The following is a 15,002-nucleotide window of genomic DNA, read 5'->3' as shown; positions in this document are numbered from 1 at the left end:
TTAACATACGGTTCTGGTTTATTTTTTGGGAAACAGGCTTGAAATTCTCTCTCAGTATCATACAAACTTCTCTCCAAGCTTTATTTCTTTAAAGCAGCATCTACCGCTGAGGAATAGAGCCTCATATATTGAAAAAGCAATGAAAGCTGAATCGCACGACCAACTCAATGTCCTTTTTCTTCCATATCCAACACCTGGCCATATGATCCCGATGGTAGTCACTGCAAGACTATTTGCCAAACATGGTGTTAGCGTTACCATTATTGCTACCCAAGCAAATGCTTTAACATTCCAAAAGGCCATTGACCGTGACTTCAGTTGTGGATACCACATCAGAACTCAAGTGATTCCATTCCCTGCGGACCAAGTTGGTCTCCCTGATGGGGTTGAAAACATTAAAGATAGCACTACCCCAGAAATGTTGGGTCAAATCAGTCATGGAATATCAATGCTTAAAGATCAAATTGAGCTTCTGTTTCAAGACCTGCAACCAGATTGTATAGTGACTGATGTTTGCTATCCTTGGACAGTGGAGTCTGCTGCAAAACTAGGCATTCCAAGGCTTTTCTTTTACAGCTCAAGCTACTTCTCCAACTGTGTTAGTCATTCTATCAGGAAACATAGACCTCATGAAAGCTTAGTCTCTGATACCCACAAGTTTACAATTCCTGGTTTACCTCAAAGAATAGAGATGACGCCACCGCAGGTAGCGGAATGGGAAAGGACTAAGAATGAAACCACAGGCTATTTTGATGCAATGTTTGAATCGGAGACTGAAAGCTATGGAGCACTGTATAATAGTTTTCATGAACTTGAAAGCGTTTATGAGCAACTTCATCAGAGTGCATTGGGGATCAAATCTTGGACTATTGGACCAGTTTCTTCGTGGGTTAACAAGGATGATGGACAAAAGACTAATAGGGGACACAAGGAGGACCTTGAACAAGAGCCACAATGGCTAAATTGGCTTAACTCTAAGCAAAATGAGTCTGTACTTTATGTATGTTTTGGAAGCCTCATGCGGCTCCCTCATGCTCAACTTGTTGAACTGGCTCATGGGCTTGAGCATTCTGGTCATAGTTTCATCTGGGTGATCAGGAAAAAAGATGGAAATGAGAATGAAGACAGTTTCCTACAAGAGTTTGAGAAGAAGATGAAAGAAAACAAGAAGGGGTTTATCATATGGAACTGGGCACCACAGCTGCTGATATTGGACCACCCTGCAATAGGAGGAATGGTGACTCACTGTGGTTGGAATTCCATTCTTGAAAGTGTGAGTGCTGGATTGCCAATGATCACGTGGCCAATGTTTGCAGAGCAATTTTACAATGAGAAGCTGTTAGTTGATGTGTTGAAGATTGGAGTCCCAGTAGGAGCTAAAGAAAACAAGTTCTGGACAAGCTTGGGAGAGGATGCAGCCGTGGGAAGGGAAGAGATAGTGAAGGTTGTGGTGCTTTTGATGGGAAGTAGCCAAGAGAGCAAAGAAATGAGGAACAGAGCAAGAAAACTTAGTGATGCTGCCAAGAGGACTATAGAGGAGGGTGGACACTCTTACAACAACTTGACTCAGTTGATAGATGAGCTTAAATCATTGAAGATATCTAAAGCACTTGCAGGTTAGATAATTGAAATGGAGCATTAATGTAGTGGTTCAAGGAGGTGCAGCTGGTGATTTTATAATGCATTTTGCTTTTATAACAGGATGAACAACTTCAAGTACTTATGAAGCTCACTGTTTTACATAGATCTAGCTTGTTACTTGTATTGCTGTTTCGGTATAATATTATAGTTTTTCCTATGTAATGTCATTTGCTTGTTTGAAGATTTTGGCTAAGAAAAATGAAATGAAAAACAAGAAAACAAAGACTTACAACTTAACTAAGGGATCGGTAAATTTCCCCTCTAACAAAAAAGGGAGGAAATAATTCTTCTAACTTGGTCTAAATTTCTTATTCAGCATTTCTTTTAGAACAGAGTTTGGAGAATGATAAAGAGCCTATTTGTATTTGAATTCAAATTATTATGAAAATAAGAGTTTCAATACAAATCATTACCCAAGTTTATTTTTTATGAGGACAAAATTTTGTTTTTAAGTTACAAACAGGCTAAAAATCATTGTTTGATGCCATTCAATTTGCCCAAATGAGAAATACTCCAAAACATTATGCAGGAACATAGGCATCCCATACTGGTGAATAATAGACGATCTTCGATCCCTGCACATATATTGAAAAATAAAATTATTATAAAATCCCATTTGTGATGGCCTAAAGTTAAATTTCTTGTTAATCTCAAAGTCGACAAAATTTAATCATACGAAAACCATTTGAATCTATTTATATAAATTGTAACATTCACTGGAAATCAACGAAATGCTTTACTCATTCTTCAAGTATTATAATATCTTAATACAATGTTCGTATCTATGATTAATATATCAGTTTTACCTTGATTATGGAGCCAGTAAAGCATTATTATTATTATATATACTTTTATAATATAAATTATGATTTCTATATAATGACAAAACCACCGGCCTGTGGTATAATAAGGGAGCAAAAGGTAGGTTATGCTTGCCTTATATGAGGACGGCCCCTTAAAATAACCAGACTCGGGGGAGCTAAATTATTTAATTTCTGGTTTGGATGCAGCCATTTCTGAGAAACAACGAGTTGATGAATATTCAGATTTTGATGTTGTGCTTTGTTAGATGATAACTCAGTTTCTTTTGCAATAATACCAAGTTTCCATGTGTTGTTGTTTTAGTGGTTCCTATTGTTTAACTAGAACAAGTATTCACTGCCTAGGGAACAAAATATATGACATGAACAAGTTCCAAGTCTGATACATCCACCTATATTTTAACCTGATTATGCAGTTTGATAATCATTTTAACAAGGTTTTTGGCCGTCAACACATAGAAACAGACATTAGCATACTTTTAAGTTTGACTCTTTCAACTTAAAATATGTTAATCTAGTTTTTATCACAACAAAAACAAAAGTAGGAGACAAGAAGAGGCAATTCAAAAGGGTACAATGAACAAGAATAACGGTTTGAGGCAGAAGCTAACGAAAAAAACATGACAAGAATAACGGGGAGAACAAGAACCGGCCAAAAGATCAAGTTAATAATTAACAGAAATGGTTCTTGTCTTAAGTGTGGTGGTTATAAAAAGAACAGCACTTACCACTTGAGAAATGGATGTGGAAAACTGAAAGAAGGGTACGTACTGTGGTTTGTGTTTGGAAAGAGAAGTGTGAGTAGTTTTTTTCTGACCACAGTTTACCATGAAGACAGAGTCGCAAGCCCACCGACTCAATGTAGCTTTTCTACCATATCTATCATCCGGCCATCTGAACCCCATGGTGGACACAGCAAGACTTTTTGCAAGATATGGTGCTAGTGTTACCATTATCACTACCCATGCTAATGCTTTGACATTCCAAAACGCAATAGACAGTGACTTCAATGGTGGATACCACATCAGAACACAACTGGTAGCGTTCCCTGCAGCCCAACTTGGTCTCCCTGAGGGGGCTGAAAACCTCAAAGATGGCACTTCCCCAGATATGGTTGGTAAGATCTTTTATGGTGTGTCGATGCTCCAAGGTCCATTTGAGCGTCTGTTTCAGGATCTGCAACCAGATTGTCTTGTAACTGATCAGCTTTATCCATGGACAGTTGAATCAGCTGCAAAACTAGGCATTCCAAGGCTTTGCTTTTACAGTGCAAGCCAATTCGCAAGCTGCGCCACTCATTTTATCATAAAGCATAAGCCTCATGAGAGGTTAGTTTCTGCCACCCAGAGGTTCTCAATTCCTGGCCTTCCACATAATATTGAGATGACCACCTTGCAGCTAGAAGAATGGATAAGGACTGAGAATGAAATAGCAGACTTAATGAATGAAGCCAATGAATCAGAGAGCAGAAGCTATGGAACACTGTGCAACAGTTTTCATGAACTTGAAGGTGATTACCAGCATCTTTATCAAAGTACAAAGGGGGTCAAGTGCTGGAGTGTAGGACCAGTTTCAACCTGGGCTAACAAGGGTAATGAAGACAAGGTCAATAGGGGACACAAGGAGGACCTTGCACAAGAATCAGAGTGGCTACATTGGCTTAACTATAAGCAAAATGAGTCTGTACTTTATGTAAGTTTTGGGAGCCTCACGAGGCTCTCTCATGCTCAAATTGTTGAAATTGCTCACGGGCTCGAAAATTCTGGCTATAGTTTCATCTGGGTTGCACGAAAAAAAGATGAAAATGATAATGGAGACATTTTCCTTCAAGAGTTTGAGGAGAAGATGAGAAAAAACAAGAAGGGTTTTATCATATGGAACTGGGCACCACAGCTGCTGATATTGGACCACCCTGCCATAGGAGGCATAGTGACTCACTGTGGTTGGAATTCCATCCTTGAAAGTGTGAGTGCTGGATTGCCAATGATCACATGGCCAATGTTTGCTGAGCAATTTTACAATGAGAAGCTGTTAGTTGATGTTTTGAAGATTGGAGTTCCAGTGGGAGCTAAAGAAAACAAGTTCTGGACAAGCCTGGGAGAGGATGCAGTGGTGGGAAGGGAAGAGATTGCAAAGGCTGTGGTAGAGTTAATGGGAAAAGAAGAAAGCATAGAAATCAGGAGGAGAGCAAGAGAACTTGGAGGTGCTTCCAAGAAAAGTACAGAGGAGGGTGGATCCTCTTACAACAACTTGATGCAGTTGTTGGATGAACTAAATTCATTGAAGGCATCTAAAGCAACCGAGGAAACAAACTTGAAAATTGAAATGAAGGGATAGCCTTGAAAAGAAGGTTTCAAAAAGATAAGGAAAGTGATACTTTAAAAACTATTGGAGTTCTATACAATTTTTTTTTTTTTTTAATTATATTTTTACATCCCCTCCTCCTCCAGTTTACACCTACACTAAAATATTAATATTTATAATAAAAAAAATTAAAAATAAGAAAATGTCTTTAATAAAATATTAGACAAAATATAAAATGTTAAAATAATTTTTAAAATTAAAAAATTAAAAATAATTAAAATATTAATATTTAGTGGGATGTAAAGTGGAACAATGGGTGTCAAACCATCATTTCCTTAGAAATATATATACTTTGACAACTCACTTTATACAAATTTTGATGTAGTGAGTTTAAAAATAAATATATATAATAAAAGGTAAATTTGTAATTAAATGATATAAAAAAAGTATTAAAATAATAATATTGGAAGTTGTAATGTGGTTGTATAAAAAAATAGAGTTGTCAATGTATCATTGTTCGAAATGATGGAAAATGAAATGACTAAATTAAAACTATTGTTAAAATTTATATATTCTAGTTTTTTTATTATGAGATATGTTTTGATTATGTTGATTTAACGTTAAATTGTAAATCATGTCTATTTATATTTTTACAATATATAAAATTTAATTATATTCTTTATATATGCTAAAAATAATTATTAACGTTCCAATTTTTCAACAATACAGTACTTTTGTATCTGGATCGGTATTGTACCCGTATGCATACAATATAGGCTATAAATTACATGTTATGACAAGTTGCTTTCTTTTCTTTTAATGGTAGAAAAGAGAGATTAAAATTTGGAGAAAAGAACACATACTAGAAATTCATGGTGCAACTGTATCATAAACCACAACCCAATAATGAAGGTTAAAAATCCAAATTATGTTCATCTACCAAATCAAAATGGTAAAGCATAAACAACAATTTAGAACTAATTATGATGTGGTATTGTGCTAACTGTCAAGTTTCTTTCCAAACTAGCTTTTATGTGATAGCTGTCTTTCTAACAAAAGCACCATAAAAACACAAATCTGAAACAAACCAACTCTTTACATACTCTTAGCAATTAATAAATGTTATAATAAATATATTATGGATTAAAATATGATTTATATTTACTTTGAATTTAAAAAAAAACATATAAGAGAACTAAGATAAAACTTAAATATGATAAAAATATTTGACATAAAAAATTATTTTAAGTTCAATGGAGTGTTATTAATAAAATAATTTAAATATTATTTTCAGTTTTAAAATTAATTACTTCCTAATTATTTTTTTTTCAATTTTAATTTATACTCATTCTTATTAAAATTAAACTAAGTATATATAATTAATTAAAAATTAAATAAATTTATCTAAATATTTTTGTGTGTGTGTTTCACTTATTTTAGGTGAAATGAATTATTCTCAATCTCAATCTTCAAGTCTTATTTTAGCAATTGTGATTAATAGATTAAAAGTGCTTACTAATTATTTTTTAGTATGGAGACAATAATCTCTCTTCTTTTTTTTCAGATGTCTCTAACTATTACTATTACGATCATTTCTCCTTTTCATTAATATATTAACAAAAACTGAAGGTAAAAGAAAAGTATAATAGTTGTGTATGTTATGAAATTGTGAATATATTTTTCTTTATCTCTTTTACTATGCATACAGAAGATAATTAGTATATTTAAAAATATTATTGAGTGCAAATATGAATAAAATATACATACAAAATGAGAAAATGTTTATTTATTTAAATAAATTATAATTTAATGTTAGTTTTATTTTAATAATTAATTATATTTTGGAAATATTTTTTTCACTCAACTTATAACTTATGTGGAGATAATACATTATTTTTTATTTATCTCTTCTTTTAATGAAAAACAAAGTGAAAAAATATAATTAGAAAATATTAAAAATGGTAATAGTGAAATATTATAACTAGTTATACAAGGTATAACTTTTTTTGTGAAAAAAGTTACAACCAATTAAAATAATTTTCTTTAATATGGTTACTAATAATTGTTATAGTATTACATTATTACATCAGTATAGATTTTGATTAAAAAAGAGAAAGAATTGTACTACTTACTCGTATACATTTAAAGTGAAAGAGATTATTATCTTGATATAAGAAATTATTAATTTATTTGTATGAGTGAGTTAATGTAAAATAAAATAATAAAATTATCTGGATGAGCACGATGACCAGACATGCATCATTGCCATCATCGCTACATGCATTGGTGTGGCAGCTATGATTGCCTTTCTTCGTTATACTCCACACTTCAACGGATGCCATCACGCCACGTCATCTCCGCTACTACTCTCGCGCGCGTCATCTGCTGCTACTCTGTTCCCCGAAGCTTCGATAACTTCCATAACGATTTTACCAACATTGCCACCTTACATAAGCAAACACAAAACAACGTTATTTTTCTTTCACTTCAATTCCTTCAAATCTCAATCCAAAACCAAACACAAAATGACAAATCTCGACGGAAATTCGTCGCCAAAGATACATGTTCAGACTCCGCCAGTGGAGCCTTCAGCGCCGCCCAGCGTGAACCACCGGACGTCGGCCACTAACAGCGGTGGAATAGGCGGAATCCTGCGGCGGTTGGAGAGGGAGGACTTGATGAAGAGAGGGTCGTTGGCACTGAGAGGGATCGCTCTGCTTTTCTCTCTGATTTCATTCATTGTCATGGCCAGCAATAAACACGGCGATTGGAGAGATTTTGATAAATTTGAAGAGTACAGGTAGAAATCTGACACCCCTTTTTAGAGTTTTGGATTAAGAACCATGGGTATTGGTCAAGATTTGAATTTTTTAATGTTCATCGGAGAATTGAGATTTCAGATAAAACTATTCGATGGTCTGAGTTGTTAGGATAGTTGATTGGTTTTGAGACAGGTAAATGTTAGAAATGTAATGAGTTTAATAATCAAGAAGGGTTGGTCTAACCAAAATGACTAGTCTCTCGTGGAGTGAATCAAATCATTGCTCGAATTTCCACTGATAGAATCTTGTGTGTGAATTTTTGTCTCCTGGAGGGAAAAACTGTGATAAACCAACAAAATAATGAGTTTAATTTTACTTTAACACCAGGGATCAATACACTTTAAAGAACATTGAATATTTGAATTAATTGTCAGAACTTGTTCAAACTTAATGTAGTGTCTCAAATTCAGACTTTTAATATGCAGTTATGTTAAATAGTTTCGAAAAAGTTTTATCACTCCTAATAATGAATCTTGTCACAACAACTCAAGCAAGGTTGTTTCTCACTAGGATATGTAATACATGTGGTTTCTTTTTTTAAAAGTTACACTTTAATGTAACTGTTATATAAAATGCGTGATCTTTATCATGACAATTATAATTGATCGAACCGCATTACAAAACTTTAATTTGAGATATGTAGATAGTGGTTTCACGATAGTAATGAAGTTGAATTGTGATTTGGAGAATGACAGGTATTTGCTAGCTATAGCGATTTTGTCTAGTTTGTACACTGGAGGCCAAGCGTTCCGTCAAATTCATGAACTTTCCACTGCAAAACAATTGCTTAAGCCAAGAATGGCAGCTATGCTTGACTTTTTTGGTGATCAGGTATGACATAATTTTTCTCTTATTTCAATGATCCTGCTTCTTCTTTTTTATCCCATGTCTGATTCTATGGCCTGTGAGGAGTCACTAATCAAGGTCAGTGTGTTGAAGTTCAAGTTGAATTCACTTCCCAAAGGGACTTCTTTTTCATACTAGTTTTGTTTATTTGTGTATGTTTCAGAACTTTTAAAATTACATAACCTTTTGGTTTGTTGATGAGATTCTTTGTAATATATTGCAAATTAAATTAATTTGTTGCCCTTTTGAGGCTGAGTGGCTGAGATATCCCCAGTGTGAAGAGATTATATTGGAAACTTGTGACTTCTTTCAGAAGTTACCTTCACGGAAGTCATGAAAATGAAAGCTTATCTAGATTCAAATATTTAGTAATAAAATGAAATGTTTTTCTGAGGATGCAATGACGTTTTAAGTGCTTCAATAATGCAATCACATGGGAGATTTTTATTGGCCTTAATTATTTGTTTTGGAAAAGTTAATGAATCCAACTGATGGCACCACCATATAATCTTCAGATGATTTATTGGTTGGTAGAGGCTTCATTTTTAATAATTAAAAAATTTATAGTATATATTTTTATTCAAAATCAAAACCTTTATGATTGGCTATGATTTGCGAAATATTTGCCTTGAAGGACTACAAATGTTAATTTTGCAACTTTTTTCGTTGCAGATTATTGCATATCTTTTGATATCATCGGCATCTTCTGCAATTCCATTGACAAATAGAATGAGGGAAGGGGCAGACAATATATTTACAGACACTTCAGCTTCAGCCATTAGCATGTCTATTTTTGCCTTCTTGTGTGTAGCAGCTTCAGCCCTTATTTCTGGCTACAAACTATCAACTCAACCTTACATCTGAAGTCGGAACTGTGCAAAACTCTCCCTATATTGTTTCATACTTTCATACTTCTATACAAATCACATTTTTCTGTATAGTAAAGATGAGAAAGGGAGTCAGGCCTCACCTCTCTGGCTCTGTGCATATGTTAAACAGTGAGATTTGATGTTGATTTCATATACCAATACATGTAATTTTCAATCTCTTTTCTTGTATTTGAGACTGTTTATTGACCAGTTTGGCCAAAAAAAAAACAATGTGGGGAATGCATTATTCATGCCTGACTGTGAGACACACAAGTAATAGAAGTCAGAACTGAAGTTCATTTTGTTTCCATAACAATAAAAGACTTGACTTGTTAAAATTCTAGAGATTTCAGCTTTCAAAATCTAAACACTAGTTTACTACAATATTCTCAGGCGTGGAAATTTTCTGAATTGCTTTTTCTTTTCTAATTAAATAAGAAGTCACTAAACATTTCATTATCATCAAAATTTGCATAAAGGACTTTGTTTTATTTGAGGGCAATAAAGACTTTGAATTGAATATTTATCAAAATTCCTGAGATGGTGTTGTAAATTATGGAAATCCTACCTCCTGATAATCAGTCATCACAAATCATTTAATAAAAACTAAAAGTAGAGAGTGCATAGTACAAATTGCCAGCACAAACATTCTTACAAGATTAAATAATGAAGATTCTTCTAAGAAAACCTTTTTCCCTACAAATACAACAAAAGAATAACAGAATTCATTCGTCAAATCCTATGATATGTTCTATTGGGAGATGAACTTAGCTGACAGGTAGTGTAGCAACAATTTGCTGTCACCATGGCTGTAGTGCCATTCACTAATCTAAATGAGGTAACCAAGTAAACATTGGCAACTCTTTGTCCATATTCTGCTGTGTGACTAACTAAAATCCTACATGCTATACAATAACATATCCAGGATAATATCAATATGTAGAGTTGTGATCTAGTCCCAAATTTAGAAGTCCTTTGACAGAAATGACTGAAGGAAGGAGTCATCCTTCTTCTCATCCTTGACATTTGAGTGTGCAGCATCTGAGTACGGTGCATGATCAGCATATGAACCCATTGATTTGTTAAGAGCCGAATGGCCAAAACTTCCTGGGTGCTGGAACCTGTCCTGTGAAAACGATTCTTGATTTCCGGTTGCTGGAAGCCTGGTATTATCGTAGAGAGAATTTTTGAAACCTGATGAGCTAGAATAACAGTTCACTGCCGAGGGTCTTATAGGAGCGGATATGTTGCTGTTCAGGGAATTTCTGTTCATGTTATAACTTGCGCTACCACGTGCAGCAGGCACATCATGGTTGTGTTTCCCTTCATAAGTTGTGATCACAGCTTTGATATCATGTGCAGCTCTCTCAACATGTTTTCTCACTGAACAACCAGGGGCTGTGCATTTGTAATAGCTCCTGCACATGGAATATGAACAACTTAAGTAATGATATTGATGACAGCAACAACAAATGAATTGTAAGGCTTAGAACCATTGACTAAATGGTCTTTGTTCTCTTCAGTTAATTACCTTGCATTTGGATTTCCTTTCACTACTTTCTGTCCATATTTCCTCCACCTAAAGCCATCATCAAGTATATCAATTTCGCTTGTGGTTTGAACTACAACTCTAGGCTCTCTCACAGTTCTACTCCCTGAGGCGGAATAGTCATCATTTTCATTATCTCCTTTCCTGCAACAATATGAATCAGAATTAGTTATATTTCAAACCAAGTAAACTCTGCATTTTCATTCTAAAATAGTGAATCAGGTTATTAGACTGCCGTCTATCGGTCTTACCATCGTTTGGCCTCTGGTCCAAGGTTATCTTGATCTCCCCCAGAATAACTGGTTTGGGATGTTTGCTCAAACTCTTCCTCTCCTACGGAAGCTGAAGAATCTTCCTGCATGGAGAAATGATCCATTTGTGGATTGCCTAGGGTCACCACTGATTGATCTGAAATCCCCGAGTTTGTGCAAGATGAAGAAGGTTGATGAATTGATTGAGAGTTTGTTCTTCTAGTAGACTGTGGTTTTGGGTGGTTATGATGGCCCTTGTACACTATTTCAGTAATTTGGCCATCCAAAGACATCTCTACTTTCTTCTTCACTAAGCAATTTGGATGTGTGCACTTATAATAACTACGAGGATTTTCACTCCCTTTCACTTGTTTCTGTCCATATTTTCTCCAGTTGAACCCATCTTCTGATCTCTTTTGTTCTCTAACAGACTGAGATGCATTGGGGTAATCAAAACGACTAGATCCAGGAACTGAATTGCTTTGTAATTCTGATTTATCCGATGCCATTTCTGAGGAAAAGCTCTGAATTGAAGGGTATTCAGATTTTGTTGCTGTCCTATCAGATGAAAAATCAGTTCGCTTTGAAGGTTCATTGAATTTCCATATATCTTGTTTCTTAAGTGGTTCCTGCTGTTCAAGTAAAACAAGTAGTTAGAATACAGATCCAAATACACGACAAGAATAACATGTTTCAAGCCATCAATAAATCAAACCTTGTTTACTGTGATTATGCAGCTAATGGATTTCTCGAAACATAGAGACATGCATTGACATACTTTTAGCTTAGACTTTTTCAACTTAGAATATGCTATGCAAGTTTTGTTTTAAGCATTCAAACCGTGTTTATGCCAACAAAAATAAAATAGAAAAATAAGATTAACAAAGAAGAACAAAATAATACAACGGGCCATTAAAAACAATAAAATGACCCCACAAAGCAATCCAAGACAAAGAAAACTTCTGAAGAAACAACATTAGAAACAAGTCCAAATATGTAAATAACAGAAAAGAGAATAAGAACCGGCCTCCAAGTGTCTTTGATGATCAAAGATTAACCAGAAAGACACGCAGAAAATAATACTTGTTTAAGTCAAATGGTGACAAAAAACAACAGTGCTCACCACTTGAAACATGCCTGAGGAAGATTGAATTTGAGTTTGGAAAGAGAAGTCCGAGTAGTTTTTCTCATCCTCCTTGTCACGTTGTTGTTCTTCTCCTGAACCGTTCCTCCAGTTGAAGGTCTGGCCAGCCAAAGGCTCAGTAGTAGGAGATGCAAAAATCTAAAACCACACACATAACACAAAAGAAACCCCCACAATTAGCGATGCCCCACAACATGAAACCAAACCACAGCAGCTTATGTGCATGAGAGAGCTTGTAACTTACATTTGGAGAAGGAGAAAACAAAGAAGAGTTGAAGAACTCAGATGGGCTGAAAGCAGACGAAAAGGCCAAGTAAGAAGAAGGGGAGGCTGGAGAGGGAGAGAGGGGTAGTGAGGGAGGTTGAGCAGACTTGAATTTTGGAACATCAAGAAGTCCAACTTGATGATGATTAAATTCAGAAGTTCCCCAGTTGTTATTATGATCACCCATGGTCATGTTACTAGTATTGTTGTTTGTTACTGTTGTTGGAAAGGAAAGAAGGTGAGTGAAAGATATCCTCTTGGATGAAGAAAAGGTTGGTTGGTTTTGAGTTTATATTGGAAAGACAGAAAGTGGTGTATGGCGTGATATAAGGAGAGGAGACAGAAGTGAATAGTGATGCAGAGGTGCATGATTTTGTGGCAAAGCATGAAATCACCAGCAAAAAGTCTTGGAAGAAGGTGCTTCTAGGAAGCTCAAGAAATGTTTGACCGTGGAAAACTGAATTGGGTCAAGACTTGTGGCTTTGACTGAGCTGCCTCATAGCCTGCCAGCTCGTTGCTACCACCCTTGTTCCATTATAACACAAATTATTGGATCATTTTGTATCACAAGAAATTAAGGTTATGATTATCTTTAATCATTTTTATCTCAACATAGATCAGAATCATATAATATATGTGTAAACAAGAGTAAAGTTTAACTTTGAAAGTTAAACAAAATTAGAAAAAGAGTTAATACATCTGAGTAGTTGGGAGAAAATTAGTGAGTTAAATACCAAACATTTTACATTATGGAGAGAGGGAACTGTGGCTTGTAAATATTATTGGATTGTACTTCTGTCTCATTATGTGGTGCCAATGTCAGAAATCCAATGTTATAAAACAACCTAAATATTCAATGTCTATCTTCAATTATTTATTGGACCGTTTTGTTTGGGGAGCTTTAGGTTGTTTTTTTATTTCTGAATTGGTTAAATAACTATACACGTTTCTTTTTATTTTTTTTATATGCCTAAAGATTTCTTGTTGGCTTGAGTTACTGAAAGAGATAAGGGAGAATACATCACATTCTAAATAATAATTTTTTTGGCTAAAATATTGTAAGCAGATCGATATTTAAAGAAATAAGAATAAACTGTCATTTAATTTCTGTTCTATAGATCTAAGTTGACGTTATTTAATTAAAACGTGTCTGAATAAACAAAAGGGTTCTATGGTGTAGTGGTTAGCACTCTGGACTTTGAATCCAGCGACCTGGGTTCGACTCCCGGTAGGACCTTTACCTTTTTCAATGTAATTTTTGGAAATTTTTTATGAAATTTTTTACAATCTTAATCTTTAATGTAACTCCTGGAGTAGCTATTTTTTATTTCCAAAAAGGAAAAATTAAATATGTACTAATTATCAATTAAAATATTAACAAAATTTTCAAAAGTAAATCATATCTAGGTCATATGGACACTCATACAAAACTTAACAAAATAATTCTTTTAGGATTAACTTCTAAACTTTCACAAATATCTGCTTATGTACTAAATATAATTATAACACATTCTATTTTTATAACAAGTAAAGGATAAATTAAATTTAATAATATTTACAATTTAATTCTTAACTTAATTCATAAATATTTAACTATAAGAAATTTCAAATTTTAATTATTCATTACTATTATCTATATTCTATCAAATATTAACATTTAACATATTTCAAGACTCATATATTTGTATCCTGAATTTTTGTAGCTTATAGTGTAAGTTTAAGACATTTACTACATAGACACAATGTAAGTGTAAGTTTAAGGCATTTAGATTAATGTAAGATCATTAAATTCCATAATATCATTTACAGTATATTTTTTATATGATTTTTTCATATTCATTCTATCATACATATTCTAAAATATTTCTTAATATTTTCAATTAAATATAACATTGCTTTCTAATGTAATCATTTAGCCGGCTTCAAACAAACAAAAACAACCATGAATTTTCCATCCCTTATCTTACATAGTTTCAAGCTTAGGAAAACTGTCAATTAATTTAGTTCTCTCAAATATGATATCATTTAAAAATTAATTTTGAAAAAAAAATAACCGTCACAATTTTTCTATATGTATTTAAAAAAAACAATATAAAATTAAGCAAATATGACCAAATTAAAAAACACAACGTCCTAACTTTATATGATAAATAAAAAAATATTTATTTTAATAATATATATATATATATATCAAATTATTATTTTCTTGTTTTAAGATTTTTTTACGCTTGAAATACTTTCATTTTCTTCTATTAAATATAAGAAAACTTTAATTGCATTAAGATTCCTTTCTTAAAATGCTTAAATATTCATTGTGTTAAATGCAGCCTAAAAAATAACAATAGATAATAAATTATCAAATATAGTATTTTATTAAAAATATGATTAAATATATTAATATTATAAAATGTTATATTTCTAATGAAAATCCTAAACATTTAATTATTTATGTATTGCAAAATAAAAAATAATAAAATGCCTAATGTTATTT

At 33.4% G+C, this 15,002-nt stretch overlaps 2 protein-coding genes, 2 non-coding genes and 1 pseudogene across 5 annotated transcripts; 4 read left to right on the top strand and 1 right to left on the bottom strand.

The window, feature by feature from the left end:
- LOC150025393 (soyasapogenol B glucuronide galactosyltransferase pseudogene) lies at nucleotides 1-1,877 on the top strand (annotated as a pseudogene).
- A 1,065-nt stretch (nucleotides 1,878-2,942) lies between these two features.
- Nucleotides 2,943-4,856, top strand: LOC137824525 (soyasapogenol B glucuronide galactosyltransferase). The gene has a single exon (XR_016515239.1). It is a non-coding gene; the product is annotated as a soyasapogenol B glucuronide galactosyltransferase (transcript).
- Nucleotides 4,857-7,022: 2,166 nt separating this feature from the next.
- LOC137823742 (CASP-like protein 4B1) lies at nucleotides 7,023-9,641 on the top strand. Its single transcript, XM_068628996.2, has 3 exons — nucleotides 7,023-7,566; nucleotides 8,284-8,419; nucleotides 9,107-9,641. Exons 1-3 carry the CDS (start codon nucleotides 7,064-7,066, stop codon nucleotides 9,296-9,298), a joined length of 831 nt encoding a protein of 276 aa, XP_068485097.1. The 5' UTR covers nucleotides 7,023-7,063; the 3' UTR covers nucleotides 9,299-9,641.
- A 231-nt stretch (nucleotides 9,642-9,872) lies between these two features.
- LOC137823741 (putative WRKY transcription factor 26) lies at nucleotides 9,873-13,318 on the bottom strand. 2 transcript variants are annotated; one of them, XM_068628991.2, is made up of 5 exons: nucleotides 12,492-13,318; nucleotides 12,227-12,385; nucleotides 11,104-11,735; nucleotides 10,835-10,996; nucleotides 9,873-10,721 (listed from the first exon to the last, which is right to left on the bottom strand). In XM_068628991.2, exons 1-5 carry the CDS (start codon nucleotides 12,702-12,704, stop codon nucleotides 10,268-10,270), a joined length of 1,620 nt encoding a protein of 539 aa, XP_068485092.2. In that variant the 5' UTR covers nucleotides 12,705-13,318; the 3' UTR covers nucleotides 9,873-10,267. The 2 variants fall into 2 exon arrangements, with proteins under 2 accessions (XP_068485092.2, XP_068485093.2); XM_068628992.2 differs by having other exon boundaries at nucleotides 11,104-11,732; nucleotides 12,492-13,109.
- A 358-nt stretch (nucleotides 13,319-13,676) lies between these two features.
- On the top strand, nucleotides 13,677-13,748 carry TRNAQ-UUG (transfer RNA glutamine (anticodon UUG)). The gene has a single exon. It is a non-coding gene; the product is annotated as a tRNA-Gln (tRNA).
- The last annotated feature ends 1,254 nt before the right edge of the window (nucleotides 13,749-15,002 follow it).

This window comes from Phaseolus vulgaris, chromosome 8 (genome assembly GCF_051622355.1).
Source record: "Phaseolus vulgaris cultivar YP4 chromosome 8, ASM5162235v1, whole genome shotgun sequence".
Classification (NCBI taxonomy): domain Eukaryota; kingdom Viridiplantae; phylum Streptophyta; class Magnoliopsida; order Fabales; family Fabaceae; genus Phaseolus; species Phaseolus vulgaris.
The sequence above is the reverse complement of the archived record's forward strand: the minus strand, read 5'-3'. Positions and strand labels throughout refer to the sequence as shown.